We start from the raw sequence: 17,068 nt of genomic DNA on the forward strand, positions 1-17,068 counted from the left end.
ATTTTAATTTTCTTTTAATATTAGTTTAATAGGCTAAGTGATCGAACTTTTGCTCAGTTAAAGAACGAAAAATATACATTCTATAATTATTTACTGGTGGTAGGGCTTTGTGCAAGCTCGTCTGGGTAGGTACCACCCACTCATCAGATATTCTACCGCAAAACAGCAGTACTTGGTATTGTTGTGTTCCGTTTTGAAGGGTAAGTGAGCCAGTGTAATTACTATCACAAGGGGCATTATATCTTAGTTCCCAAGGTTAGTGGCGCATATGTAAGCGATGGTTAACATTTCTTACAATGCTTATGATTATGGGCGTTGGTGACCACTTACCATCAGGTGGCCCATATAGGTAGGCTTGTCCGCCTACCGATACTATATAAAAAAAAGAAGTACATTGACTTGTTTGTGATAATGTTGACAAAATATTAAAATACATAACAGTTGAATGGAAGGAGGCTTACTTATTTAATGTTATTTTATTTCTAATTTATTTTATACGTTATATTTATTGTTATTATGTTAATTTGTAAATACTATATTAATATTCAAAATTATTTTTAACACAAGTTATTGTACGATAACTAGAAAGAATTAGCATCTTCTATAATTATTATGTATAAGATAGAAATCTAAGGCTTCGTAATGTGTAATATAAAAATAAAATAATTGATTTTGATGGTGGTTTTATTAAATAAATAAACATTGTTTTTTATATACCTACGTAATTATACGAGCGACGCCACAAGTATTCGCTAGTTCCTCTTAAACATCTCGAAGAGCAATTTATTTAATCTGCCCCTAAATAGTGATGTTTAGATCAAACGCACCCGTGTTCCTGACGTTAGTTCAGTTGGGGCGACACGTGTGGTGCCGTCTGGTTGCCATCGATCCCCGATTTTTTGATGTTTCTAAACGCTGTTATTCTCGTGTTATTTGACTAAAGAAATTACTCATCATATTTTGAAATTCATTAAATTTGTTACTGGCTGGTAAAATAAGAATATGTATGTATCCAAAAAAAATTAATTTTGCTATAAATTTGTTGTTGTTTTTTTTTAATTTAAATTTGTATATTATAAAAATATCTGTAGATAGTTTCAACAAATAAATATATATAGAAATTGAATTGTCTGTCTAATTTGGATTAAAAAAATTAATTAATAAGTTGAAGGAGAGTGGGAGTTACGAACTCAAGCACAAAATATATTTGAATACGCTCTAAACTGGTTGTGAGTGTAGATTCTAGGTGCCGATTCAAGAAGAACCGGCACCGCAACCGGCTCACTTGGAGCAACGCGGCTCTGGGCCCTGGGGCCTTGACAAGGCATATAAAATTAATTATATATTATAAAAATATATTATATTGTGCTGTCCTAATGGGACATTATATATATACTATTTTATAGATAAGAGAAAAAAAACATTCGTCCATTTATACCATTGAATAAATTTTCATTTTTTCAAAACATTTTAATTTGTATAAATAAGACAAAATTTTGTAAAATATGCGTTTTAAAAAGTAATAAAACTATGCAGGGCCTCTACTTCGATTTTGTCATAATCCTTATAAGATGTTCTATCATATTCATTATACTTTTACAATTTAAATATTACAAGTAGATTGTTTATTTTAGAGTTGTGAGCGAGAGCATAAATAAATAGATCGTTATAATTTTATTTTGTAGCTACGACAGTATTATACTATTGTAACTACAATAATAACATATATAAATATATATATTTAGTAACTACTATAATAATAAGTAAACATATTTATAATATGAATTTAGTATGAAAAAACACCTAAAGGCGTGACCACACAGCGAAGGTGCTAAATAAATAACCAATTCTGTTCCCGACGTGTCGGCACCTCCGTATTTATAACGCGTAGAGCCGCCCCTTGGCCGGTGATGTGAAAATATATTTTTTTCTGTGTATTTTGGTTGCTTTTCATTATTTTTTTTTTATATGTTGGCAGCATTTTATTAAAGGTAATTTTTATAATGTTGGCTATATTTATTTAATTGTAATTATTTTGACTAACGTCATTGCTTTGACTGTAATATAATTTGAGAGTTTTTGATTTTAAGTTAAAATCTCAATGTCTAACTGAAATAACTACTACACAAATATACATTAAACTTATTTTATACTTTTGTTTGTTTTAGATGTTTATAACTATGAATTTTTGTGTGCGTATGTAATTCTGTTTGTGTGTGTTTGTGTGCAAGGTTGGGCGTTTTTAATAAATGTTAAAACAAAAGTGGATTTTCAAAATTTATTTTTCACATGTATGACATAAAATTATGTAATGTAATTTTAATTCTTCAAACTTAATTAATATTTACATATTTGGTGCATTTTAAGTTTATTTTAAAATTTATTTAAATGTGGTTTATTTTATTTTTATACAATTATTTTGGAATGTTATATAATCATATAAGTATGTCCATGTACAAGACAATATAAATTTATGCTTACTTATATACAGTAATGCCCAGACTTACGCTTCTACAACTGGAGTAGTTTCGTCACTCCCAAATAAATATTCAACAATGAGAATTATTAACAAAAAAAAAAGCTATACCCAGACTTACGCTAATATACTCCGGCCACACTTACCAAAAGAGAAAATATTATTTGCAAGAAGTAAAAATATATTTTACAATTAATTATGTCATTGTTTATTTATATTTAAATTAACGATATTAGTGATTTATATTACACGTTACAATCTATATTTACAATTGAATCATAGAAAATATACTTAAGTGTTACAGATAATAAATATTTCACAACTCATGTAGAAAAAAAAAATTACATATAAAACAAATTCGTAGGTAAATGTAAATTCATTTAAGTAGAACAGAAGAATAAATATATTGAGTGATAGTGGAAGCCAGTCACAAACACTAGCCGTTTGTAAACTCTATGACTTTACTCTCAAAATCCGATGGGATGGCAAACCAACTCGAGAGGCTTCAGGTAAGACTAACAGCAAAAAATCCGCCCCATAAATCTAAGGATAGTGCATCGTATGATTAAATATAATTTATGTTTAATTAAGAATGGGGATTATCTGACATGGATTTTAGAGCACTTGTGCGATGATCAGGTCGGATTTTCAATTATCTACAGAAAAGTCAAACTAAATGGGAATCGATTGTGATGACACCTAGGCCGCCCCAACAGGGCCGCTCTGGATACATTCCCCCATAAATACGCCACTGTTTTTTTTTATAGAATAGGAAGGCGGACGAGCATATAGGCCACATGATGGTAAGTGGTCACCAAACGCCCTTAAACATTGGCATTGTAAGAAATATCAACCATCGCTTACATATCCAATGCGCCACCAACCTTGGGAACTAAGATTTTATGTCCCTTGTGCCTGTAATTGCACTGGCTCACTCACCCTTCAAACCGGAACACAACAATAACAAGTACTGCTGTTTTGCGGTAGAATATCTGATGAGTGGGTGGTACCTACCCAGACGAGCTTGCACAAAGCTCTACCACCAGTAAGTGTTTGTGACACAGGAATTTAATGGTTACAATACAAAACTATTGCAGCCCAGGATTCGACACCATGATTGATTCTGCTCTAGCCTCAAGACCAGTGGCTAACTTCAAGAGAAATATGGTGGTTTTTTTTATCTATTACACTATTAGCTGATATTATAAAATGATACTTTGCACTAAATGTGTTAAGCCATTATTACATAATGGCTTAACACTTTTGCTTTGCTTTGCTTTTACTCAATTTACAATAAAATTACAAACACTGATATAGACATATTTAAAATTTATTATAATTTGAACAGAACTTGTCACATTTCTGAATTTAAATTGATAGTAAAGCATTTGTACTAACTGTAATAAAATAACTTACATGTATAACACTAGGGCTATTCGTAAGAACAAAATCGACACGCAGCAGAAAAAGGTCGTAAATGTCAGATTGTTATGCGACATTGACCAAATAGTTTCACTAGTGGTAGAGCTTTGTGGAAGCTCGTCTGGGTACCACCCACTCAACAGATATTCTATCGCAAAACAGCAGTACTCGGTATTGTTGTGTTCCGGTTGGAAGGGTGAGTGATCCAGTAATAACAGACATAAGATATGACATCTTAGTTCTCAAGGTATATTAAAAATGCCAATGTTATTAATAAGCAGCGTCACCCTCACGTGGCTCATTTGTCTGTCCGTCTACCTATTGTTTTAAAAAAAAGGAAAAATTTGGTTGTAAAGACATAAAACAGATTACATGAGAGAAAGTATGACTTGGATGAACAGTAACAGTACAGTAACAGCCTGTTAATGTCCCACTGCTGGGCTAAGGCCTCCTCTCCCTTTTTGAGGAGAAGGTTTGGAGTTTATTTTATGTACACAACACTTATTATAAGTATTACCGTCTGGCGTTAGAATATGTGATAAGTGGGTGGTATCCAGACGAGCTAGCAAACCCTACCAAGTGAAACTAAATAATTCTTTAGTTATTTCCAAAGTTATAACACCATTACGAGTTTTACGTTTAACTTTAGATTGTTTAAGCAATTTTTTTTTATTCAATTCAATGGATCCTAATGTTTTTTAAGTCGGGGAACACTGAACTAATATTTTTTGTTGCGTGGAAGACTTGCTATGTGTTTATAGGTGAGCTTTAATTATTATTGGTCGTTTTTTTTTTTAAATTCAATCAGAATGCGACGATAATCGGTATACTGTCCGAAGATATAAACCATATCTATATGTCATATCTATTATTTCATGATTTCGTATATAAAGATCAAGTTCTGAATAACCGCAAAAAGACGTTTTATCATATTAGTAATTTATTAATTCAATGCTTCAATTAGTTGTCATGGTAACCGCAGAGGAATTATAAACATTAAATTATTAAAAGATACACAAGTAACTAAGGTTGCAAATGTCTCTAAAGCGCACAACCGGTGGATACGATTTTTTTTTGTATTAGCAACATAATCGGGCGCGTGTGTTTTTTTAAAAGTGAGATTGTATCGTAACGTTATTGTTCTAATTAAGGAAATTAAAGTAAAATGTGATATTTTCTCTTGAAATCCCTATTTGTGTGTATCTGTGTAACTAGAAGTAGTTTCATAAAGTATTCCGCGGACAACTGTTTTAGATTCACTGACTGATTGCATTTAAATTTACACTTGATTATAATTTAAGCAATTATCCTATAATATTAATAACAGAATTATGAAACACGTCATGTCACATTGATCTCTTCGTCGGAAGCGCTTGCGTCGCTTTCGTAGTCATCTTCTTCCATGTTCGTGAAAACATTTTCCCGCGCAAATAAACCGCCTGCGGCCATCTTGTCTTCGTAGCGATAATCATTTTGACAATTCGAAGTTGAAGTGTACATTTTGTTTTTTATTTCGTCGTCTTCATTCGAAACTGGTGACATTTTCGGTTTGTCAGCTTCAGCGTCGGACAGGTCGGGGTGTGGGTTGTTCTTGTTGGGTAGTGTCTGTTCCCTCGAACCGCCTGACGCGAGGAGTTCCCGCTCTTTCGAGTTGCGCCATTTCATGCGGCGGTTTTGGAACCAGATTTTAACCTGTGAAAAAAAAAAGTACTTATTAAAAGTCCTAGATACGATTTATCATATTATAGTTCTCAAGAGAGATTGTCAACTGTGCTGGATAGATTATAGTGGACGAATCAATTTGTGTGCGCAAACCAAATATATCTCTAACTCGCTTTCTGTACCCTTATAGTACGACGGTAAGATAAACGCGACTGGAAAAAGTGTTTTCTATATTTCCACACACACATTATCCAACAGAATGGCAGTTCGACTCAACTAGGGAGAGACTGATCTCTCCCTAGCACTGTTAGCCTAACTGCAAATCTCTAAATCTAGGCAGCTAACCTATCAAGAAATGCTCAGAAAAACCCAATAACTCATACTGACTCAACTCGGCATTTGACCTCAGGACTACCGAATCTGCTATTAAACCAACATGACATACTGTCTGTCATGTCATGTCATGTCCAGAAAAAACACATTAACTACCAGATGTCAACTGACATATTATAATGTTTTTTTATAAATTGATATTAACAAAAACTAACGCGTGCGTGATTCGAATAAAATATAAAATAAAAAAACCATCATAATCGTTAAATTTATGAATTATCATCAAAGGGGCAGTTTTTATAACATCGATTCCTCATTTTCTGGTTATTTTTGTGAAATCCAACAGTTACGGAGTGTATTGTGTGGGTGACGCTTTATTGATGGCGGGGCGTGGTCGCGCGGGTCTGTGTGACTTATACAATACATTTATAGCGAAATTTGACTTATTTTTCTAGTTAAAGGTTGTATAATTATATTTTTTATTAATACAAATATAACTTAAATTAAACATGAAACAAATCTGATGATTCTCTTTTTGTTATCGTCTTAAGGACATATGTTTGTATCGTAATGAAGAAACTCTGAGTTTCTATGTGTTTCTTTGAGCTCAGCAGTGACGGGAAACATAGTGAATGTGTATGGCTCGTCTGACTTGCTTGCTATGTGTGTCTCGCCTTGTAGAGTGGTAGAATAAGCTCAAAAATTTCTTCGAGCGAGATCTAGCTGTATAACTACTTAAGAACACTGTCTGTGTATTGTGAAATATTATATACACAATATTTTTATACAATAATTAGTTATGTACGCCAAATAAATATGTCGATTTGGACCGTCTTCTCGTACTAAATTGAAGTAACGAACAAAAGTTGAATCGATTCTAAATTGAATTTAAAGATAAACAAAATTAAAAACGGAAGAATATCATGTTTACATATTTGAATTAATTTTAATTTAATTTAGTCCTCAAAAAGTAACCGTTATCATATTAGCTTTTTTTTTAATTCTGATAGATTTTAATATTAATTTCAACACTGTTCGAAATCCTCTATGCGATAGTTCGATATTTTAAATTATTTTTTGTCCAAACCAAAAACACATTAAAAAAAAAACACTTATCCTTAATAACCGTTATTTCGTACAAAACAATTATAAAGAAATATTACTAAAAGCCAAAAATCTAGCATAAAAATTTACACGAAATCAAAATGACAAATCACTCTCACCGAACGGAACCAATCAGTTATTGATCGATTTTGAAATTCGAACGAGTCATTTGTCACTTTTGATTGTCGAATGGTTTTTTTTGGCGCGAACTTGATAATTGATACGTGAGACAGATTATACATGGATGTCTAATTTGACAATATCTTGATAATGATATCGCTAAGTTCAAAAAAAGTTAATACTAACTTTTTAATTTTCTCGTGTGCTTCGTTAACATTTCAAATAAAGAATAAACTATAGAGTATGAAGTGTTAAGCCTTGGTGGATAGAACACGAGGTCTTAGCTTAAAATCATAAGTTCGCAATGGGGTAACAGTAAATGTTCGCAAATTTGTTTTTAATAACCTTTATGTATTACATGAATAACGTATTATATAATACCAGTAGTGAACCGGCGCGGTGATGTAAGCCCCAAACCTTTTCGCGTGACAAAAAGCCTTTCGTCGCTATGGATCACGTAACTTGGCCGCCTGATGGTAAGTGGTCACCACCGTTTATAGATATTAGCGCTATAAGAAATATCAACCATGCCTTACGTCATCAACTCATTTGACTTACTGATACAACATCAACTGATTTTACTGGTGGTAGAGCTTTGTGCAAGCTCGTCTGGGTAGGTACCACCCACTCATCAGATATTCTACCGCAAAACAGCAATACTTGATATTGTTGTGTTCCGGTTTGAATGGTGAGTGAGCCAGTGTAATTACAGGCACAAGGGACATAAAATCTTAGTTCCCAAGGTTGGTGGCGCATTGGATATGTAAGCGATGGTTGACATTTCTTACAATGCCAATGTCTAAGAGCGTTGGTGACCACTTACCATCAGGTGGCCCATATGCTCGTCCGCCTTCCTATTCTATAAAAAAAAAAAATCAATGCTCCACCAACCTTAGGAACTCAGACGTTATACTGGTGCCTGTTATATTGGCTCACCCTTCAAACCGGAACACAACAATACTAAGTATGGCTGCTTAGAGTAAGAATATATCATGAGTGGCTACCTATCCAGACGAGTTTGCAAAAAGCTAACCAGTGGTATTTTAAGATAAATTCTCTTACATATGTAATAAGCTATATTATGCTTATATGTTTGATGTGATAAGCTGATTATAGTTCCTTGTACGAGGATTGACATTGTGTGCACACCGAGGCACGAGAATCACATTATAAGCATCCTAACTTCCCGCGCCCACTGAATCCTGTGACAGTAAAACTCAACAACCTGCACCAGCCTGGGACGACTTTAGGATATGCTATTTCAATACAACCAGACTTATATATATACTTATTGAAGTATATAACAGAGTCGCAATGAAGATTGCTTATTGCTACAAAGTTATAAAAAAGCGCTTCTATAAATTACATTTTGATAACGCTGATATCCTTAAAGCGTCGTTCAGCTGCTCAAAAGCTAACCGCATGTAACTCGCAGAAGTATAACGCTCACTCCGATACCTAAAGACCCCTCTTGACCGCGTCACGCACTCGCACATTTAGCGACAATACGCCAGATGACGCGACCCTTTCTGATTCTGACTTGCGTTAGTGATGGGCCCTTGTCGATAGACCGTGTAAACAAATTATCGATATTGTTACATCCATTTAATTCTACATGATAAATGTAAAAATATTGCACTTATTTATTGGTAATGAGGTAATGTTTATGCAAGCCCGTCTGAGAAGGAACCTCCCACTCGTCATACATTTTACAGCCAAGCAGCAATATTTAGTATTGTTGTGTACCGGCACAAGGGTTATTGAGCCGGTGTTTACATTGGATCAATTACAAGGGACATAACATCTTAGGTTGGTGGTGCATTTTGTCTAATTTTGTTACGTTTAGTATTTTCACTATGATATACAGTCCATGGTACAAGTACAGGCACAAGGTACTGATGTAGGGGTAGAACTCTTGATAATTAAGGTTTAATAATCAAACAAGGCATAGCTTTCACGATATAAGAAATTGTTTAAATTTTTTAATAGACAGTGCCTGTGGATAGAATATCATAAGATAAGCCATTTGTTCGTCACCTTTCTAGATAAAATTAACGATTGTGCTGTTGTTGCACAATAACGATCATACAAGCAACAAATTTAACTAAATAAAAACAAATACAATGAAAAAATACGAGTCATAATAAACATTATACTATTTAATTAAAAAAAAAAAATGTCGATATCGAATATTTTATTCTAGAACATCCCTTAAGAAGACAGGGGTGGTTTCGACTAAGAATTAATTACTCTTTGGCATATTCACTTTTATTGCGAATTATACGGAATAAAGAGATAGCGCGACTAACTTGGCGGGGCGAGGGCGGGGCGCGGGCGGGGGGACGTCCTTTAGTGTTATGATTATGATTAATAAGCTTCGAATCTGTTACGTCATAGTTATATTATATAATACGACATTAAAAAACATTATTTAGTACAAACTAAATACTTGTTTAATTTGAAGGGTATATCTCAAAGTTAAATAAATATGATAATAATAATATCCTGGGACATTTTTCACACACGGCCATCTGATCCCAAATTAAGCTTGTACAAAACTCGTGCTATGGAAACCTGACAACTGATATACTACATATACTACTTTTCTTTTGTAAATACATACTTATATAGATAATTACACCCAGAGTCAGGACAAACGGACATGTTCATGCACAGAAATGTCTGTCCTGGGTGGGAATCGAACCCACAACCTTCGGCGTGAAAGGCAAGTATCTACCAACCACGCCAACCGGCTCGTCATATGATGTAAAGGAATATGAATATGATGTAAAGGAGTATATAACAATTTAGAGTAGAACTTTGGTATTTTTACAAATAAGGTATTATGTACGTTGTAGTAAGTTGGTACGCTTATATAGTTATGTATTAATATATAAGCTATTCGATCGTATATGTATACCAACCACAAGAGGGGTAAAGATAGTATACAACTTTGACATCGAACTGACGTAACATCATTGGTCAATCTTGAATAATCTATGGTTTTCATTATGGATTCGCGATAAATTATCGAAATTTTGGAAGTCAAATTAAATTGGATACAAGTAATTAAGTGGAATAGTATTATATTATATATAAAGATTTTCCACTAATTATTCGATTAGAATAGGATGTTTTATCTGTGAATCAAATTAATTTAATGTTCAGCGTCAATGGTCCAGGTTTGTGTTATATTTTCAACAATTAATGTAAGCGGTAACAGAGTCCATTCCGTACGTAAATAACATAGGAATCTATTTTGACTCGACGTTCGTCCAATGAATGATTTTCGGACGTTCGCGTTCCAAATTTGAAATATTCATATTTGGTATGAATATTCAAACGGCCCGCTGTTTACATTCACGGCGTTCCAATTTCGAAATATTTGCATTTATTTATTTTGAATCGGGAACTTTTTGTTGGCGCGGTTTTCGCGGTTTGATTGACATGACGCCATGTTTGTTTGTTTAATTTCGCGGTAATATTTTTTTCGAACATGTATTTGCTTAGTCAAATTTTGTTTAATTTAAATAGTGCCTGTGAATATATTTTAATAATAACCCTTTTTATATTTGGTCACAATGATTGACATGATACTGTGTATTTATTTAATTTAAATATGGACTATTATTTGAACGCCGTTTTTTATTATTAGAAAGTATAAACCCTGGGAATACTAAGACGGTTTTGATGCTACTGTTTACATTATTGTATTTTAAAAGTTTATTTTGTGTATTTTAGAACCAATAATTGTAATTTAAGAATCTAAAATTAATATCTATAAATATGTAATTATTTTTCAATAACTTTTTAAGTAAAAATATCTAAACTAAAATTAAGTTCAAGTTTTTAAAAAAACACATGTACTACGTTTAGATAAATGAAATATACAGATAAATTAAGTTACGAGTAAATTTGTCATTACATCAAGCAGCCCCGAGCCACAGATAACCAATAAAGCTAGCACAGATTAAACAATTGTTAGGAACAATTAATTCGAACAAAGCATAGATTGAGTTGATAGGACTCTGAAACTAAAGATGGCGGTCGGTATGGATTTTGTGTTTGAAGTTAAAAATATTTTACATTATTTATATAATATCTATAGTATAGAATATCACATAAAGTGATTTTATAAAGTTTATTTCGTTTTTGTAGTAAGTCATTTTATTTTACATTATAAATATTAGCAAAAACAAGATTTCATAAGCCGCATTTTAATTTATTTATTTCTTACGATTTGAATCTAAATTATTTATTAAAAAATATAAAGTCGATTTGTGAATGATATAAAAATTTAAATATCGAACGTAATAAATATAAAGCTGCTTCCACACCCGCGGAGCGTGTCCGCAATCTTGGCGCGCTGCTTGCGTTTGACATTAAATAATTGTTGGGCGCCGACGGGGATGGTTGCGGTAAGCTTCTATTAGAGACGGCTGTTTATTTTCTTTTAAGAATTGTTTTATGCGATAGTTTTATTATTATATTATGAAATATTTAAATAATACTTATTTTAAATATATCAACATATTTCCCTTACGTATTTCTTTTAAAAATCGATTCTTACGATTCTTCCACTTTATACCTATGTTTACTTATAAATAGTTTATAATGTATTACATATTAAGGTTTTATTCTAATGTACATTTTTATATATATAATTCTTGTATACATGTGTATGCCAAGGAACTCTTGTTTAAAGACTGGACGGTTTTGATGTTGCTTTTGCGGTGGCTTCGAGTGGTTCTCTGGATTGATGGATGGATTGGATATAGTAGGTGGAGCTGTGATTGGGTTCAAGGATTATTTTCTTATCTGGCATCTAGTATATACTACACGTTGTGTTTATTGATCAATGAAGACGGTTCGCTAAGAATATATAACATTTAACTTTTTTTTTGCATATATAATGCGGCGGAAAGGCACCCATTGACATTAGCGTTAATTGAAATATAAATTAAACTTTACATCGCTATTCCTCGGATCTCTTGAGATGCACTCTGAGCTCTTGTTACAAGATGAAAAGGCCACGGAACAAAAAAAAGCTATAGCCTATTTTAACCACAACAGGAATAAACCCAAATAAACAACTTGGAAACCGATATCAATCGACGCGATACCACTGGTCGAGATCTTGAATAATCTATGATATTCACTATGGATTTGTGAAAAAATGTCTGCGAAGGAACTTCAAAAGTTAAATTACAGTAACAGTCTGTGTGTGTCCCACTACTGGGCTAAGGTCTTCCCTTTTTGAGGAGAACGTTTGGAGTTTATTCCAGCACAAGTTAAATTAATGTGGTTATAACAGGTTAGGTGTAATAGTGTTGTATTATAAATAAAGGTAAATTAATCAAGAACTGTTTGTAGTGCGTAATACAGCAGAACAAACAGATAATCGCATGCAATTTATAAACGGTTTGTTTACCTTTACTCTGATTGGAATAGGGTATATTTAAATAAAATCTTTTACTCAGAGTTATCCGCTTATAAAAATTCTATAATAAATAAAAAGTTTTATATTTGTGCCGCTCTATCACGTTTGTAAGTCTATAGTTGGGGGAGGAAGTTGGAATTTATTTAATGACGCCGTCCTGAGGGGTTGAGCCGGATTGTGATGGGCGCTGAGATTTTTTTTTTATATATTTTTATCGCGAATTAGGAACCTTTGTATAATCTTTGATGGTTATATTGAATGAAGATATTGTTTATATCTAAAAAGTATTTATATTTATTACACATTTTATAAAATAACGGTTAAAACTAAAAACATATTAATATGTTTTTATTCTCTACCTATTCAAGGCGTCCGTTAATACTAAGCAATTAAAAAAGTTTGTTTTTTTTTTATTGGACTTGGTGGTGGGGCTTATTGCTAGCCCAGCAATCTGGGTAGGTACCACCAACTCATCAGATATTCAACCGTCAAACAACAATACTTAGTATTGTTGTGTTCCGGTTTGAAGGGTGAGTGAGCCAGTGTAACAACATAACCATAATCGCTCATGATTTGAGACTATTTATATACTGTAACTGGCAGTCGCCACAAAAGCACCCGGAACTCATGAAATAAACATCATATAAACATATATAAATAGCCTAAAATCATGAGCTATTGTGGTTTTGTACCAACACTGACTCACTCACCTTTCAGCCGGAACACAACAATACAAAGTGTTACTGTTTTGCCTCACAATATCTGATGAGCGGGATTTACCCAGATGGGCACGCAGAGCCCATCTGGGTAAATCCCACTCTTGTATATAAAACGAATCAATTATAATACGATTTAAATGTAATATTAACTCTAAACAAATTAACATTTATTCACAGTTATTGAGTTGGATTTATATTATATATATTGTTACATGACAATATCGTCTCCAGTTCGTTATCTATTATGGTTTACCATACGGTACTATTTAAGGAATAATACCTAATATCTAATTCAAGTATAATTATTTCTTAACGATTAAAGTTCATTCGTTCATCATTCATTCCAACGTTCTTGGAATTCCTCGTCCTTCATTGTCAGTTCAGCAAAAATGACGCCTTGAATAACGCTGGAGTTATTAACGTTTGAAGTTAAAATTAAAGTGGACTTACGTGGTCAAGTGAAATTGTCTTATTGCAATTAAATATATGTTTCTTAATAATTGTTTTGTAGCACATAATATAGCGGAGCTATGTGAAAATTGCAAGATAGTTTATTTCTACTCTTCATACCATTGGAATGGACTATAATCACATTTGTTTGAGGTCTAGGATTTCTTACTGTCTAACCCCCACAGAACAGTTCCAAACAAAAACCCTAGCATATATTAAAATTAGTTTATATTTAATTTCTATTTCAAATGACTACTCTGATGCATATAAACCCAATTATGTATGACCAAGAAAGATTACGAAATATAACCCACGCTTAAAATCGTTCATCTAAACCCACCTTTATATCAAACAAATCTACAAAAACAGTAGACCATAAACCACATTCGAACTGCCTAATCCGAAAACATTCAATAAACAGTAAAACCTGCTTGGAAGTATCCTATAAAAATCAGATATCATAAAAAGGCCGGTACGAGAAACCAAACGCAAAAAAAGTTAAGCGCTCAACGACCAATACGACGCGCGGATACACTTTTATACGATACAAATCGTCCAATAGAATCGCGTTTTAAGACGTAGCACGGAGTATACGACCGTCTCTTTCCAACTTTTACGTTATATATATTCCCATTTCGCTTAGATGCCTGTCTTGAGCAGTGTGGAGGTTATTTTGTAAATTTATAGGTGTCATAGAAATGTACTTTTTGTTTAGTGCGCAATTTCTTTTTCATTTGTGTTTTTATTGGGTCGAAATGATCGTCTCAATGGTTTTGGCGGGTTATTTAGATCGGCGTGGGGTCGGGTGAGCATTATTAAATCAGATATTGTATTTTATAATAATGGAACGTCTCAAGCGATTCGATTGTTCGTTTTTCAAATTTGAATTTTTATAACGTGTGAAAATGTTATATATACTACGATGTATTGTATTGAATATTTGCACTTCCTTGTCCATCTAGAGAAGAGCTAACGACCTAATAGCACCAGATATACCATACAACCACCATATATAACACATATAAGGTACTATATATGGGAGTCGCTACGTTATCATACAAAATATATTGTAGAGTTCGGATACTCGTTTCATTGTACGACACCTCCTCGATAGAGTCATATTCAGAGCGAACAGGTTTCTTTTAGGCAAGCGTGCTACATCCTAGACCGTGTCGATGCTTAAGATTTAAGAATTTAAACGCTTGCCTATTAAGTGCAAAAAAAAAAGTAAACGGCTATAGAATTCATAAAAAATACTTAGCCATGGTGACAATGATGCAAAAAATTGACAGTTTTAATGTCTATGAAAAAATAGCTTTAAGAAATTAGACCACCGAATGGGAAAGCTAATGCCAAGAAACCACAGTCACGTACACTGATGGGATCTCTAATGTTACGTCCCTGGTGATTGGATTAAGTTAAAACACTTCTTGACTCCATCCATTGCGACAATCGTTTAAAATTTCGCATAACTAATCCTCACCTTAGTGTTACTCTAAATTAGAAATCAAATGTTTTACCAAAATTCGAAGCTTCTAGTATCTGTTATAAAATAAATTATTTATAAATATAAGACAATCAATTTTTGACAAAAAAATTATCTCGATAAATATCTCATAGCTCATCATAAGATATTTTCTATGAAACCACGTATGTTACGTTTGAAATACTACAACACAAAAACAATCATCGGAATCGTATCATGCGATAAAGAATTATTCTTCGAGATGTCATGCAGACACGGAAGCGTTTGCAAATTTTAGAGTTAGATGATTTCCTCGTGGATCCCATCATTAGATCTTGATCAAATTAATATGGCACCACTCTTGAGGTACCTACGTAGTAATATTGAGAACTTCAAAAAGTCAAGTAACATTACGTTTATTAATAACGGCACTTTAGCATTGCTAGTTCTAATAAGTATATGATATTATTTATAGCAAAAGTAAGTAAATATACGAAACCATAGACATGTTTGTGTAAATACCCCCATATCGAAATAACGAATCAATTGTCATATTATCTTAAGCCTACAAATGCTTTGTACACAAAATCTCAAAATGCAAATAATATGTAATCGTTGAAGCTCGCAGGCACGGCTGCTTTTGACGCACCCCTTGTTGGGGGATGAAGAATTTTTTTGTAACACGCTCCCCTAGAACATGGAAGTAATATTTGATATCATATTCGTTTGGGTATTTTTGAGTTCGTGTAATTATTTAAAGAGTTTTTGAGTTTAGGAATTCGTGTCATGACGATCTTATCTAGCGGGTGATTAGTTAAGCATCGCTGTCTTCTTCTCTCGAATGTCAAATCAATAATGATAGAAAGCAAGAAATCAGTGTTTAACTAAATCTGAAAACTAAATTTTTATAATTGAGGCCGTATTATCAATTAAATTATAGTTTTTTTAAATAATGATCTAGATAGTAACCTTAACATTGAGCTGAGGCTTATATGCTTATAATATATAGTAATTTTAAGTAACTGTATAATAAAAATATATAGCCGTAGCCGTAGCTATTATAAATATTATACCATGAATTTATAATTTGAATTTAATAACTTAAATACGACCTCTCATAAAACAAATTTGTCTTTATACACGCTTAAAATATAAAGACATAAGAAAATCTAAATAGTTTAGAATAAAATGATCGCAGTTAAAATAAAGCACTTATTGTTTTTTAAGCTTTTACGACGATATTGCTGAACGAATTTTAATGATAATCTATTTATTTATAATCAAAACAGAAGAATTTACCAGGAAAAAGCAGGAGTTTCATAGTAAACAGCGGCATATTTACAGGTCCATGATGTCACACCTCTAAATATGTCCGAAAATATAATTATATTTAAACGATTTCAAGTATTACAGTACCTGGCTATCCTTCAACCCTAGTTTCTCAGCCAGCTTCTTCCTATCCGGCTTGGAGATGTACTTCTGCACCTGGAACCGTTTCTCCAGGCCCTTTCGTTGCAGGTCCGAGAAAACCGCCCTTCGCATCATTCCGCGTCTTGGTTTACCTAAAGGTTTATAGCAAATAAAAAATTTAGCAAATTTATCGAACACTTAATTTACCAAAAAAAAGTATTAAGCGTGGTTGTGTTAAGCAATGCTGTCTTTTTCTTTCGAGTAACAAATCAATGATAACAGAAAGAGAAAATACTGTTACGCATGTAGTAACGCATTCTGTTAGCGGGTGGATTTCAGGATATATATATTAAAACGCAATGGGAATATCTTACCTCTAGAACTATGCGCCCAGGGAAACCCACCAGGTAACGGGAAGACTTGTGTGTGCGCTTGCGCAGGCCTCACTGTCAATAATAATAATGAAT

The 17,068-nt window shown here is 33.0% G+C and overlaps 2 protein-coding genes across 2 annotated transcripts in view; one reads left to right on the plus strand and one right to left on the minus strand.

Moving 5' to 3' along the window:
• The window catches only part of LOC126778940 (enhancer of rudimentary homolog), a 238,256-nt gene that overhangs the window by 73,090 nt on the left and 148,098 nt on the right, over positions 1-17,068 (plus strand). The window lies entirely within an intron of this gene.
• The window catches only part of LOC126778878 (homeobox protein DBX1), a 34,617-nt gene continuing 22,788 nt past the window's right edge, over positions 5,240-17,068 (minus strand). Inside the window, exons 4-6 of the mRNA XM_050502614.1 lie at positions 16,976-17,047; positions 16,608-16,753; positions 5,240-5,590 (exon numbers count right to left, since the gene is read on the minus strand). Of these exons, the coding sequence (XP_050358571.1) occupies positions 5,240-5,590; positions 16,608-16,753; positions 16,976-17,047 (569 nt within the window). The remainder of the gene's footprint in view (positions 5,591-16,607; positions 16,754-16,975; positions 17,048-17,068) is intronic.

The sequence above is a fragment of the Nymphalis io genome, chromosome 27 (assembly GCF_905147045.1).
Source record: "Nymphalis io chromosome 27, ilAglIoxx1.1, whole genome shotgun sequence".
NCBI classification, from domain to species: domain Eukaryota; kingdom Metazoa; phylum Arthropoda; class Insecta; order Lepidoptera; family Nymphalidae; genus Nymphalis; species Nymphalis io.